Raw genomic sequence first — 13,279 nt, forward strand, 5'->3', positions numbered from 1 at the left:
GCAGTCCGGTTTCATATGTCCTTTCTCGCCACAGTAGAAGCATCTTCCTTCCTCTCTGAAAGTTTGAAGTTGAGTAGGAGAAAGATACTTAGTTCGCTTGCCAGTGCCCTCTGGCTTCTTAGAATGATCATTGTCCCTAGATGGAGGACGTTTTCTTCCTTGGCCCCCTTGGTCATCGTAGACCACTCTTTGTCTTGCACGGTAAGTGCTATGCTCCATCTTTCTGGGCGTCCCAGTTGAGTGCAAATCCTCAGCAATGATTGCTGACTCCATCATCCTTTGAAGAGTATCATGCGGATACACCTTTATACTCTTTCGAAGCTGCAGTTGGAGACCCGCTTCGAATTTTCTTTTCTTTTCCTCGTCGGCAATCTTCATGAAGGGAGTGACCTTCAGAAGAACCGACCAATACTTGTCCACATAAGCCGTTACCCTTTCATGTTCCTTCTGGGCAAGCTAGTCCCATTCCTTCCGTATGTCCTGCTCGAAGTCAGGTGGAAGAAATTGTTCATAAAATTCAGATTTGAAGCTCTCCCAAGTTCTGGCCTGAGAACCTTCCAGAATCTTGGCTAACCACCAATTACTTGCCGTTTCCTTGAGGTGCATCCCCACATGGCGTAATTTGGATTTTTCTGTGAAGTGCCCATTGGTAAAGGCGACTTCAAACTGTCTGATGAAGGACAGTGCTTTGGAGATGTCTCTCTGTCCGTTGGAGGTTTCGAACTTGATGTCCTTGTCGCCTGATTTGAAGACTCTCATGCGATGTTGAGACTTGCGACCTTGCTTCTTGAATCGAGGCTTATCTTTAGGTTGATGTATGGTAGTGGCAGTAGTAGCTGCTTCCTTCTTCTGACGAGATGATCGAGAAGTAGAAGTATAATCAGGAGAGTAAGATGGAGATGAGATAGAGATGTCCTTGCTCTCGTCTAGCAGAGAGAGCGCTTTTTCGTGGCCTTTCCTTGAAGTAGGCCGTTCATTCCGATCCGAAGATCCTTTGTGCACCTCGGCACGTTCTTCTTCTCTTGCCTCCTGTGGTCTCACGCCAATAGTGTTGTCTGGATGCTTAGCTGCATCAGTTCCATTCGTTTTCTTCATTCCGCCCAAAAGCTTTTGGACGTTTGGCAACAGTAAGATTTGTTGCAACTCCGCAAGCTGAACTTGCACTTGTTGAAGCTCCTCTTCAACGCTTCTCCCTTGGCTTGACATGGTTTTTCCCGTTCTTCCCAGAATCGTCCTTCTTTGCAGAGGAAGAGAGGAGTCCGAGCTCTGATACCACTGTCACAAAACGGGAGCGTACACGAGCACTTAGAAAATCTGAAAATTATAATTCTTTGAAAACATGAGAGAAGGGAGAAGATCGACACAGTATTGGGGACCAGAAGATGGGCTGGTCCCCCCCCCGTTAAGAGTATTCTTTTATTCAGGGAGAATTCTTTTACAAGCACGAGAACCCGAGGAAACCCCTCCGTTCTGTAATCTTAGACCCGAAGGTCGTGCTTTCTCGTAAAGGGGCTTGGACACAAGGCCGTTCCTTCCCGTAAGGGACTTAAGCGCGAAGCCGTACTTTCCCGTAAGAGGCTTAGGCGTGAAGCCGTACTTCCCGTGAAGGGCCTTCCCGTAAGACGGGAGATTCCTGCAAAACAAACCACACAAAGCAACAATTCTCAATGCGTATCAACACATTATACCTGTCGCTCCTTGCTCGGAGAATCGGCCTCCGTACTCAGTCGTCACGCGAACACTTGCAGTTTCCTTCGCCAGTCTTTGTTCTAGAATCCTAGCGCTAGTGCTTTTCTGCTGCTTCCGGCTCCCTGAAACTGAAACGCTGGCTACCCTTTTATAGGGTCTGGCACTCGGCGGGAATAGAGCCGAAAAGCGGAGCCCTGGCACCCTAGAGAGAGGACAGAGAGAGAGATCGCTGGGCTTGGCGCTTTTTAGAGAGAGAGGAGAGAGAGAGATCGCAAATCAGCTCCCTGCCTTGGTTTTAGCGTTGGCTTTTTTTTTTTAAAATAAGGGCTTTGCTTGCTTTATTTTATTAATAATAGGGCTGGTCACTTTAAAGTGACCGACCACTTTACTTAAAGTGACCAGCCACTTTATAAAATAAAGTGTGAAATTGTTCAAACTTTAAAAACTCACTCAGTTAGTTAAAATAATGCTACACGGACACATTCTAGGCGTCCCCTGGTGCAAGACACGACACAGATGCAATGTAGACACAGATTCCTCGCGGGAAAACATCTGTCCTCCCGCGACTGTTCCTGCTTTTTGTAAAAAGCTTCATTGAACCCATCTTTATTCTTGTGCTTGCGTTCTTACGCGTATTTTCTTACTCAGTTCAGATTTCCTCCTTAGCCTACGGGATGCCCCCTTACTGATGCACCTGTCACCCATCATGTGACGCATCAGAGGCACTCGTAACCCGGCCCTTTCCACCGAACTTACGTAAACTCCTTCGCGATGTTTACCGTCACCCATCAAATGACACATCAGAGTTTATCCGTTCTTGATGGCAGTTCCTGTAGCTACAATCTTTTAACAGTTCTTAGTGCACATAATAAAATATTCTAAAAAAAGAGATTTAATCATTAAAAATAAGAAAATAGTCCAATTAGCAACAAAGGTTGTTGTTTTCATTGTCACATTAAGGGTCACATAAAAAGAACACGTGCTAAGCTTGAATCGAATGAATCTAAAGAACCCACAACACCCACTACATCTGTCAATGCAATGAATGATAACACGATTGTGCCCAAAGTTTCTCATGACCCTCCCATTGATGATTCTCTCATTAAATGTTATGGTCGTACGTCGGGGCACCGTTTTGTCATTGTTTGACCCAGGTAGTATGCATGATGTGATCAGTTCCTCTCTTGTTGAGAGAGCCCGCCTCGAGGTTAGTCCGGGATCTCCTATCGAGGTCTCTGGTTTTCGTCCTGGTATGGACGCTCTCATCACCGAGGAATGCCTTGATGTGTTGTTTGCAATTCAACAGACTGCCTTCACTAGAAGATTTGTTGTTTCTCCTCTCTCAGGATGTGATATGATTTTGGGCATTCGATGGTTTCGTGATAATGATGCTCATGAAATTTGCGGCTAACACTTTTAACTCTCAATGTCGACAGTGATTCTCCTATTGTCATTCATGGAGAGGACGTTGCTCCTTCTCCATCTCTCATTGCTAATATGCAGGACAAGGTCGAAAGGATTGGGGATAAGGAGATTCTCTCAATCTCTTTTTCTCCACAACATGACACATAGGATTTGCATGATTATGAGAAGCATGATGATTTGATGGATAATGATTTGCTAAATGATTTGGATGACAATGACAAGCATGATGATTTGCATGAAGAGGATGTGATTGTTCACAAAGATCATGTGTTAGTTGATGCTTTTTCTAGCGAAGCTAACCTCTTTGTAGATTCGATCAATCACCAAAAATCGATCTTGGTTTTCGAGTCAAGGTCCACAGATCCCCCACAAGAAAATTCGATAGATCCCGAAGAAGCGATCTTGGCTCTTGAGCCTTGGCCCAAAGAGCCATCACAGGAAGTATTATGTGTTCGCATGATTGATACGCACGCATTGTTCGAAAGTTTCATTCGTGATTGTTTCCTGTATTTTAGTCAACATCATTATGGGATCCCTTTTCCTAGGCATGACATATTGCATGTTGAGCACGTTTCTCTCATGGATGAGCACGAATGTATGTGGATACTTCATGAAAAGCTGAGAAGTATGTCTGTCAGGAAGTCACATTCCATGTCTCTTCCTTGGCATGACACAGTTTCCAAACGAGCACATGATTGTATGAGCACCATGCATGGGCATTTCCGTTGTGAATTGCCACAGTTGATTGATTTCGACCAAACAGAAAAGATTCGAACGCATTGTTTGGATGTGTTTGATGATGGGTTGTCACTCCGTCTATTTGTTCATCTACATTGCATACACAGTCTTTAGAGAAGACAAGATTTTTTTCCTTCACTTTACATGGAATGGGTATGTTCATGGTTTTGTGTTGGAGATGGTTTCAGGAATTTTCAGCCATGGAGATTCTTGAAGACGAAAGAAGCTGGACTCTAGACGAAGTTGAAGCAAGGAAGGAGATTCAGAAGACTTTGTGTCGCTTTCGGCGCGGCCCAAAGAAGCAAGCGTTGCAGACCTTTATGAAGTTCAAGTACCGCTCGACCCACACAGCAGAGTGGGCCGACGAAGAGTCCCTTCCAGGATTCCGGATGCTGTTGGCGATCTCCCTCGACGCCATACAGTTGGTACCAGTACCTCACTTTGAAAAGGAGGGGATGTCACGTGACACATCCCAACCCTATGTGTCCGTGGACAAGCTACACCACAGCAGGGTTCAGTCAGTCCAGTCAAGTTTAGATTAGTGGTGATTTGGGACTTTTGTGAGTCTATTCGTAGACCGTGCATGCCCAGTCACTGAGTGTAGATGCATATCCTCCGGTTGCACACAGCATGATCATCGGAATTCCCATCAGAATCCATTAGCATCAGTCAGGGGAATTTCCGAGTGCATTTAGCCTATTTTCCCTATTTTTGGTATTTTCACTTATTATTTTTAAGTGACTTTCCAACAAAAGTAGGTAGGGCAATTTTGCTAAGTTAATATATAAGCAAACCCAAGTTAGCACTTTATGGCAGAAGAGGCTGCAGGAGCTTCCCGCTCAATAGGCAACTTCTCAGCAGTACCCCCTCAGACACTCAGACCCTCTAGCATTTTTGGGATCGCCCTCTCTTGCAAACCCTAGCGTTTCCAAGCAGTAGATCGACCTCCCTTCAGCCATTAGCGTTTTCAAGTATCGCCAGCAGAGCCATCACCTTGGCGTGTCTCCACCTCAGCCTATCGCCCTCAAGCCTCTCTGCTCAGCGTTTTGACATCAACATTTCAGCCCATTCACTAACACCAGCAACCAGCCTTTCTAGCGTTTTTGTTCAGCATTGGAAGACCTCTCATTCCAGCGTTTTTCAGCCTGGGATATGCCTGCAAGACCAGTGTTTTCAGCCTACGACAAGGACAGAAAAACGCAGCTAGATCAGGGTAGAAGTTCAGCGTTTTTTTATATTCTCCTAAGCCCCGAATAAACCAATCATTTTCAGCCATGAAAACAGCGAGAAAACAGTCATTTTCAACCACCAAGACAACCCCGAATTCAGCCAATAGAAGATCACAGATTTCAGCCTAAGTCGTCGTCATCACCGTCGTCGTCATCGGCATAGTCCAAGTTGCATCAGTCCATTGCATACGCATTGTACACCTTTGTGCAATCAAAGTAGACCACTCTCGCCGACAAGAGTGGGGCCTTCGGAGGAGGGTTTTACAACCTCTCGGGTGTCGTATCTCTTCTCTCTCCTCCTCTCAGTCTCATTCACTTGCACGCACATTATCCACTCACTTTGTTCGTGATCATAGCATTCTCCATAAGACGGAAAGCTCCCTCTTTCCCTAAGAACTAAAAGGAACCTTGAGCAATAAAGATCACTAATCTTGAGAAAATACAACATTCATTCTGTTGCACCTCACAAAAAACTTGAAAAACGTCCACGATCTCTACGCGAGCAGCCATTGCTCTACTATCTTTGCCATGGCCAAGGAGGAGATGCTGCTGCAGATTTCAGGCGCAAAGAAGACGTTGCCGGTGATGCCCATGGCTGCCCTGCTGAGTGTACTAGATGACGCCAAGACCGAGTGCACGAGTTCCCTCCCAAAGAAGTGCGTACGGAGCGTGTTTCCACCGCGACCAGCTGCTGTTTTTCTCTGTTTTCTGCCCATAACGTTGTAGACGGGGCTGATTTATGAGAAGGAACCTGAGAACACACCTCTTTTATGTGTAGGATTAGAAGAGAAGATTTTCTATGTAGAGATCTCTTCCGGGGAATTGCTTTTCGAGAACCAAGTTGCGTTTCGAGCGACGAGACTTTGAAGGTAACGATTTTCATGTTATGAACTCTGAGTATTTGTTTGCAGGTGTACTTCCTCTGCGTGAGGGAGTAGGAGCAGAGGAGGCATGAGCCTGTGCAAGAGAAAAGCCCTCTATGGAACTAGAGCCAGATCAGCCCAAGGGTTTCGTACCCGAGTTTGGGAAGTAGATCCACGGATTGGAGAGAGGTAGCCTCTCGAGTTGTGATCCGGAAGTCGAGATTCCCAAGTAAGGACTCCGAGTCTGGGAAAGCAGAGTTGTTCTGCGGGAAGAGGACTCTGGAAACAGAGTCGGAAAAGAGTTGCAGGGATGCCATGCCCCGAGTGTGGAAGGTGAGATCCAAAGGCGAGAACCTTGATTCTCGAGGATTTGGAATAAGGAACAGAACTTCCTTGGAATAGGGTTTTGCCCTAGGAATAGGAAGCCGAGGCTTCCGGGAACCATCAAGTCTTATTCTAGAACGAACGTGGTAATACGTTCGGTTCAAGTATTTGTATAGACTTCTCCTCAGTAATAAAGATACTATTACGAGGGGGGGGGGACCAGCCCATCTTCTCGTCCCAAGTATTGTGTCGATCCTTTCACTCTCTCTCTCTCTCTCTCTCTCTCTCTCTCTCTCTCTCTCTCTGTCTCTCTATCTATTTCTCTCTATATCCTCTGGCTTCAATAATAAGTGATAAATTCGATTTATCCGAGTCTATTTTATATTGCTATGCGCTCCTGTTTGTGACAGAATAGCGTGCAACTGTCTCCCCACTCTGTATCCGATGAAAGATGTTTGCAAAAATCAGGGTCTGTGGCGTACTGATCTACCATATCCTCGAAGCTTCGATGATGTATCGAGGAAATAGCCAAAACCAAGGGCTTTGGAGACAATGCATCTGCCACCAAGTTCTGTTGTCTTTGAACATGGACTATCTGGAAGTGGAATGTGACAAAATGTTAGCCCACCGCATCTGCTTTTTCGAAAGTTGTTTCTACGATAAGAAGTAGATAAACTCTGATGGTCTGTAAAGATTGTAAAGTCGGCTTCGAGTAGATAGTGTCACTATTGTGTAAGAGCATGGATAACTGCCAACAACTCTTTCCGTAAATTTGTGCAACCAATTCAGGACTTGAAAACATCTTGCTCTCGTAAGCAATGGCATGGCCTTCTTGCATCGAAACACACCCAGGTTGCAACCACAAGCATCACAATAAACTTCAAATGGCTTTTTCAAGTTTGGCAAGACCACCACTTGTCCATTTGTCAGCTTTTCCTTGAGAGTCTGAAAGGTTGCGATCTCTATCCATCTCCAAGTAAAAGGAACTCGTTATTGAGTGAGAATATGTAAGGGAGATGCAATCTCTGCAAATTTCCGAATGAAGCGTTGATAATAAGAGCAGAAGCCCAGAAAACTTCGAACTTCATGATTTCAAATCAGGCCAATTACGAATGGTCTCTACTTTTGCCGGGTCCATCTTTACTCCTCATGCTGAGATGATATGTCCCAAAAATGGTATCTCTCGCAAGAAAAACTCGCTCTTTTTTGCAACGATAACCAATCTATGTTTTCACAGTGCTTGGAAAACCTGTAGCAAATGGTGTCTGTGTTCTGCTTCATTCTTGGAGAAAACAATGATGTCGTCAAAGAAAGTGCCCACAAATGATCGATACTCTCGAAAAATCCTATCCATAATTCAGTTGAATGTCGCCGGAGCATTTGTAAAGCCAAATGGCATAACCAAATATTCGTACGAATCAAAAGTTGTCCGGAAAGCTATCTTGTAGACATAACCCAGAGCAATTTGGATTTGATGATATCTACTCTTCATATCAGTTCTGCTAAAACAAGTGGACCCATGCTGTCTGTTGAGTATATCATCGATTCTAGGGGTAGGGAATCTGTCCTTGATGGTGATTTTATTGAGAGCTCTATAGTCGATGCACATTCTCCAAGATCCATCTTTCTTTAATACTAGTAGCATTGGTGAACAAAAAGGTGAAGTACTAGGCTGGATGAGACCCTTTTCTAGAACTTCTTATACCTGATTCATTATCTCTTCATTTTGGGCTTGGCTAACTCGGTAAGGTGGTCGGTTTGGTGGTGTACTACCGGAAATCAAATCAATTGTGTGATCCTCAGGACGAGGAGGAGGTAACTCGCTTGTAGGCCTTCAGAGAAACAGTCAGCTTGTGCATGTAGAAATTCTTGTCGTTTCTTTTGCTAATTCAGACATATTTGATCATTGTTCATTATTCAGTTCTTTCAAGAAGATCGAGTAAACAAAAAGACTAGATTTCATTAATTTGGAAATGGCTGCCATACAAGTGGGACGGACTCGCCCTTCAACTTTACATCGAGTACAATATCTCTGCCCTTCTCATTCTTCAAAGTACCTTTCCTGGCCCTATAATCGACCACGGCGTTGTTCTTGTAAAACCAAGGGATTCCTAGGAGGATGTCACACCCTTCCAAAGGCATGATAAAAGTCCTCGTGCCCTAAATACTCCTGACAATGCAAAGGAAGTTTGCCAATGACAGGTATAATGGCAACATCCCGTCTGGGTGCTGCTAGAACAGCCTCCTCTTGTGGCCCCATCCGTTTGGGCGTAATTCCAAGTCGAGCCGGCAATTCGAGAGAAATAACATTGGCCTTGGCTCCTCCTTCAAAGAAAATGAGGGCTTCTTGATCTCGTACTTTGCCCCATGCGTGGCAAAGTTCAGTGCTTTCATCCATCTGGTACGGGTGGGTCCCCACACAATCTGGTACTAGCCCTGCTTTCGTCTTTCCTTTTCTTCCGCGTTCTTCGGCTGCTTTGAACTCTTTGGCCTATCTTTTGATTGTTCTCTGTGCGCCTTTTTGGGGCACCATGCGGATATATGCCTTTGTTATGCACAGTCAAAGCACTCCCCTCTTTGAGGTACTCGGATTTCTGTTCCTCTGTCAGTCGGGGACGTATATCCTTCTTTTTCTGAAACTTCCCTCTTCTTCTGTTATCATTTATCGAATTTTGTCCGGCCCTTGGTGTCAAAACTTAATGAGTTGGATAAGTCAGATTACTCGAATGTCAAAACTTGATCAGTTGGATAAGTCAGATTACCCGAATGCATAGCAAACCCGTGCTTAGCATGTCCCATCATTTGCTGTTTTGTCAATAGATGTATTTCTCCAGAATATGTGTTCTTAACTGGCTGTTGTTCATTGTTTGTGGGTTAAATGTTTCATAGAGGTACACCCTGGGCCATAAACCTGATGTGGTGGTGTCTGCTTGGTTCAGAGTGACAGTGAGTATATGGCTGGACAGCTCTCTGCTTATGGCTACACCATCTTGGAGGAACCGGAAAATGCTGATTTGTGGTTAATAAATACGTGAGAACCCCTTGCTACCTTGAAATTTTTTTGTACAATCAGCTGTGTTTATCTCTTTCTGTCATGTTTAGGACAGCTGTACAGTGAAATCTCCAAGTCAATCAGCTATGGAAACATTAATTCGAAGAGGGAAAAAAGCCAAGAAACCTTTAGTTGTAGCTGGGTGTGTGCCTCAAGGTAGTAAAAATCTGAAAGATCTGGAAGGAGTGAGCATCGTCGGTGTACAACAGATTGATCGAGTTGTAGAGGTGGTAGAAGAGACTTTGAAGGGCCATGAAGTACGACTTCTTCGTAGGAGTTCCCTTCCTTCCCTTGATATGCCTAAGGTAAAAAAATATCCAATAATGATAATGGGCTTAAACTGTTCCTAATGTCATCAAAGTTTATGTACGGCAGGTAAGGAAGAACAAGTACGTGGAGATTCTACCAATAAATGTGGGCTGTTTAGGCGCTTGCACCTACTGTAAGACTAAGCATGCACGTGGTCATCTCGGAAGCTACCCTGTTGCAACCTTGGTAAGATCTTTTGTATTTTGTGGAAAATTGTTCAGATGCCAAATCCTATCGTCTGTAAAGAGATTATTTGTCAATAGGTAGAGAGGTTGAAGTGGGTGATTGCTGATGGTGTCAAAGAAGTATGGCTTAGCAGCGAGGACACGGGAGCTTATGGTATGTGAGGAACACACGATTCGCTTCCTTGAGAGGCATTGAGTTGATAGTTTGTTGTTGAACACTTGCTTGCAGGACGTGATATTCAAGCCAATCTCCCAACTCTTTTGCACGCACTTGTAGCAGAGCTGCCCAACGATGGATCTGTCATGTTGCGCATTGGAATGACTAATCCTCCTTACATTTTAGAGCATCTGGAAGAGATAGCAAATATTCTGTGTCATCCATCGGTCTATACTTTTCTCCATGTTCCTGTCCAGTCAGGGAGTGACAATGTGCTTAATGTAAATCCATCATAAAACTTTTCTTGCTGAAAAGATTTTTTGAAATCGTTTGTTATAAATTTAGCAATTCAGGTATGATGAATAAAGCAAGAGTATTATTATTTTGCACATTCATCCAGGCAATGAAGCGAGAGTACAGTGTCGGGGCATTTAGAAGAGTTGTCGACACATTGCTGAAACTGGTGCCTGGAATGCAGATTGCCACGGATATAATATGTGGTTTTCCAGGTTTGCATCCCGCTTCGGCACTTCAGCTAATACTGATAGGAGTCTTAAATCATGGGTCGTTTTTACTTTGCATGCCTGCTGGTGCCCAAATGCTGAGTTAAATCCTTAATGTTTAGCAGTTTTCTCCAGGTGAAACTGAGGGCGATTTTGAAGAAACTATTAAGTTGATTGAACAGTACAGGTTCCCACAAGTTCACATTTCTCAATTTTACCCGCGACCTGGTATGTTGATATCTGAAAAAAGATTGGGTTTAGCTGTGAGAAAGAAGTGGTTGACTTGCTTGCATCTAATCAATTAAGGGACGCCTGCGGCTCGCATGAAGCGCATACCTACTGGAGATGTTAAGAAGCGGAGCCGCAAGTTGACGTCACTTTTTGAGTCATTTTCACCTTATAATGACCTAAAAGGGAGGGTGGTAAAAGTGCTGGTAACTGATCTGGCAGCTGATGGTATCCATCTGGTATGGCTCAAGTTCGATAGAGTGCTGTGAGTTAATTGTATGATAGCATGCCAAGTGTCCTTTGTATCATGATGCAGGTGGGCCATACAAAATCGTATGTCCAAGTCTTGTTACCTGCTGATGAGGGCCTACTTGGAAGGTCTGTACATGTCAGAGTTATCTCGACGGGAAGATGGTCGGTGATGGGTGAACTAGTTCTGTCTGAAAATAAGCAAACACCAGAGGGTCTCAACCTAGAGGTGGAAGTTCACAGCAATATCACAGAACAAGTGATCTCTAATGAAGGCAAAATGTTACTATGTGACGAAAAGGGCAATGAAGCATGTGCGAAGCAGCCTGTCTCCTTGTGCTTATGTGAAGCACTTGTTTGTGAAAAGGAGGATTGCTGCAACCAAGGTTTTGTGAGTGCCTCTCCAAACAGCTGCTCTTCGTCAGATTGCAGTTATCAAACTTCTAGTATGGCTGGCAAAGGTGTATCTAATAGTTTGGTCAGACGAACACCCTCTTCCACTTTTGCGGCAGTTACAAAGACACAGGCAAAGGAGATTAGTCATGGTTTGAAGCCTGAACCCACCCAAAGCTCACTAAGAAAGTCACAAACTTTAGATTGGCTTCTGCTAGCCTTCTTTTTGCTGAGCGTGACCATATTCCTTGTTCTATGCTTCTGCAAGTTGAAGTTGTTTTAAACTGTGCAGGTGGCAACATGCCTGGTTGTGTATCAAATTTACCTACGTCTTTTTATCGCGTGAGTTTTAGGGGGGCGACATGAAGGATTGTATCTAATGAGACGGCTGGACTGGCTCCGAGGTGTTTGTTGCCGATGTAGAAAGATGCCGAGCAGTTTCAAATGAATGGGGTATAATGTTTTCTCAGGTGTTCAATCACACTGGGCACTTCCAACAACAATGCGTGCTTTGGTGCTCAAATGCAGATGTAGTGATTTGTCAGGGTCCAGAAACTTGAGCTTCTTGTGAGTTCAAGTTGGGTAGGTTGGGTCCTGAATAGGTAGGTCTTTCTCGTCCGTCCATAAGCGTTGCTGGCAGTAAATCTGGACATCAGCTTAATGAGTAAGGTTTTGAAGAAATAAAGTGATTGCTTCCTATCAATGGCAAGCTGGGTTATGTTTTAGTTCAAAAACAGGGTAATTCCATGTTATGGAAGTTGGTTTTTGTTTTCTGAATAGGGGCTTGTATTCGTGTTGAGCCTGTGTGGAGGTAACAGACGTCTCTTCTACCTTGTGCATGAAATGGCCTTCTGTTTGAAGTCTAAGGTGGAACTTATTCTTTTCAAAAGAGAGAGCAATCAAGCAGTGCTCGAAACAAACGTGTTGTCATAAGCTTGGAAAACCTTCAGGGGGGAAATTGTTGTACTGGAAGGTTTTGAACTAAATTTTTCCAACATTTTATTCTTCCTTTTTAATTTTAAACTAGAGGTAAACTTTTAAATTGTAGGTGGGACGTCCATTTTATCAATGGGGATTTGATTTTAACAGTGTCTCTAATCATACAATGTTATTCCTGGACTTCATATGACACTGGACTTGGTGGGAGCTGGGCAGGGGAGTGTATCATCTTCTTCATATCTCAACAGCAATTCTTACTAGCTTTAACCAAGAGAACAAATGGGGCCATAGCCTTATAAATGATATATGTGGGTGCAACTGAAACCAAGTCCTTTGATGACTTATGTCCTGATGTGATTTAGTTTGTGAAATTTCCTTTCTATCTGTAAAGATGTGATAATTTTGTGGTCAAGTTCCAACCAAGCTCTAAATGAGTAAAGTGCATTGTCATAAGTACAACTCGGGACGAAACAATTTGCAATTTGCAGATTAGGTTTATGGGGAGAACTAGGCCTATGATGAGTGTAAAGTTCAGTAAAAGGACAATTTTCTGATATTATGCTTATTAGAGAGAGAGAGAGAGAGAGAGAGAGAGAGAGAGAGAGAGAGAGAGAGAGAGCAAAATTCTGCCTATTCCAATTTTTTAAGAAATTGGACACATACAATATTGGCTCGACTGCTTTCAATTAGCTAGAATCTTTCTAGATCCACCTGGAACACGCTTCACTTGGATAATCACACAATTGATTTGATTTCCTGTAGTACACCACCAAACCGACCACCTTACCGAGTTAGCCAAGCCCAAAATGAAGAGATTGGGAGTGAATTCAATGCCCAATGCTTCACGAGGTTGGGAGTGAATTCAATGCCCAATGCTTCACGAGGTTGGGAGTGAGTTCAATGCCTTTGGATAATCAAGTGAAGCGTGTTCCAGGTGGATCTAGAAAGATTCTAGCTAATTGAAAGCAGTCGAGCCAATATTGTATGTGTCCAATT

At 43.9% G+C, this 13,279-nt stretch overlaps 1 protein-coding gene across 2 annotated transcripts in view; it reads left to right on the top strand.

Moving 5' to 3' along the window:
- Window positions 1-11,867, top strand: part of LOC147438400 (Methylthiotransferase) — a 104,145-nt gene extending 92,278 nt beyond the window's left edge. Inside the window, exons 3-11 of one of the 2 annotated variants that reach the window (XM_086487698.1) lie at window positions 9,208-9,299; window positions 9,376-9,625; window positions 9,696-9,815; window positions 9,893-9,968; window positions 10,044-10,252; window positions 10,372-10,480; window positions 10,610-10,702; window positions 10,781-10,941; window positions 11,019-11,867. In XM_086487698.1, the coding sequence (XP_086343824.1) occupies window positions 9,208-9,299; window positions 9,376-9,625; window positions 9,696-9,815; window positions 9,893-9,968; window positions 10,044-10,252; window positions 10,372-10,480; window positions 10,610-10,702; window positions 10,781-10,941; window positions 11,019-11,627 (1,719 nt within the window). In that variant the 3' untranslated portion in view covers window positions 11,628-11,867. Of the gene's footprint in view, window positions 1-9,204; window positions 9,300-9,370; window positions 9,626-9,695; window positions 9,816-9,892; window positions 9,969-10,043; window positions 10,253-10,371; window positions 10,481-10,609; window positions 10,703-10,780; window positions 10,942-11,018 lie in introns of those variants that run through there. The other variant, XM_086487699.1, reaches the window with a different exon arrangement.
- Window positions 11,868-13,279: the final 1,412 nt, after the last annotated feature.

Source organism: Adiantum capillus-veneris, chromosome 17, assembly GCF_014529385.1.
Source record: "Adiantum capillus-veneris isolate H3 chromosome 17, ASM1452938v2, whole genome shotgun sequence".
NCBI classification, from domain to species: domain Eukaryota; kingdom Viridiplantae; phylum Streptophyta; class Polypodiopsida; order Polypodiales; family Pteridaceae; genus Adiantum; species Adiantum capillus-veneris.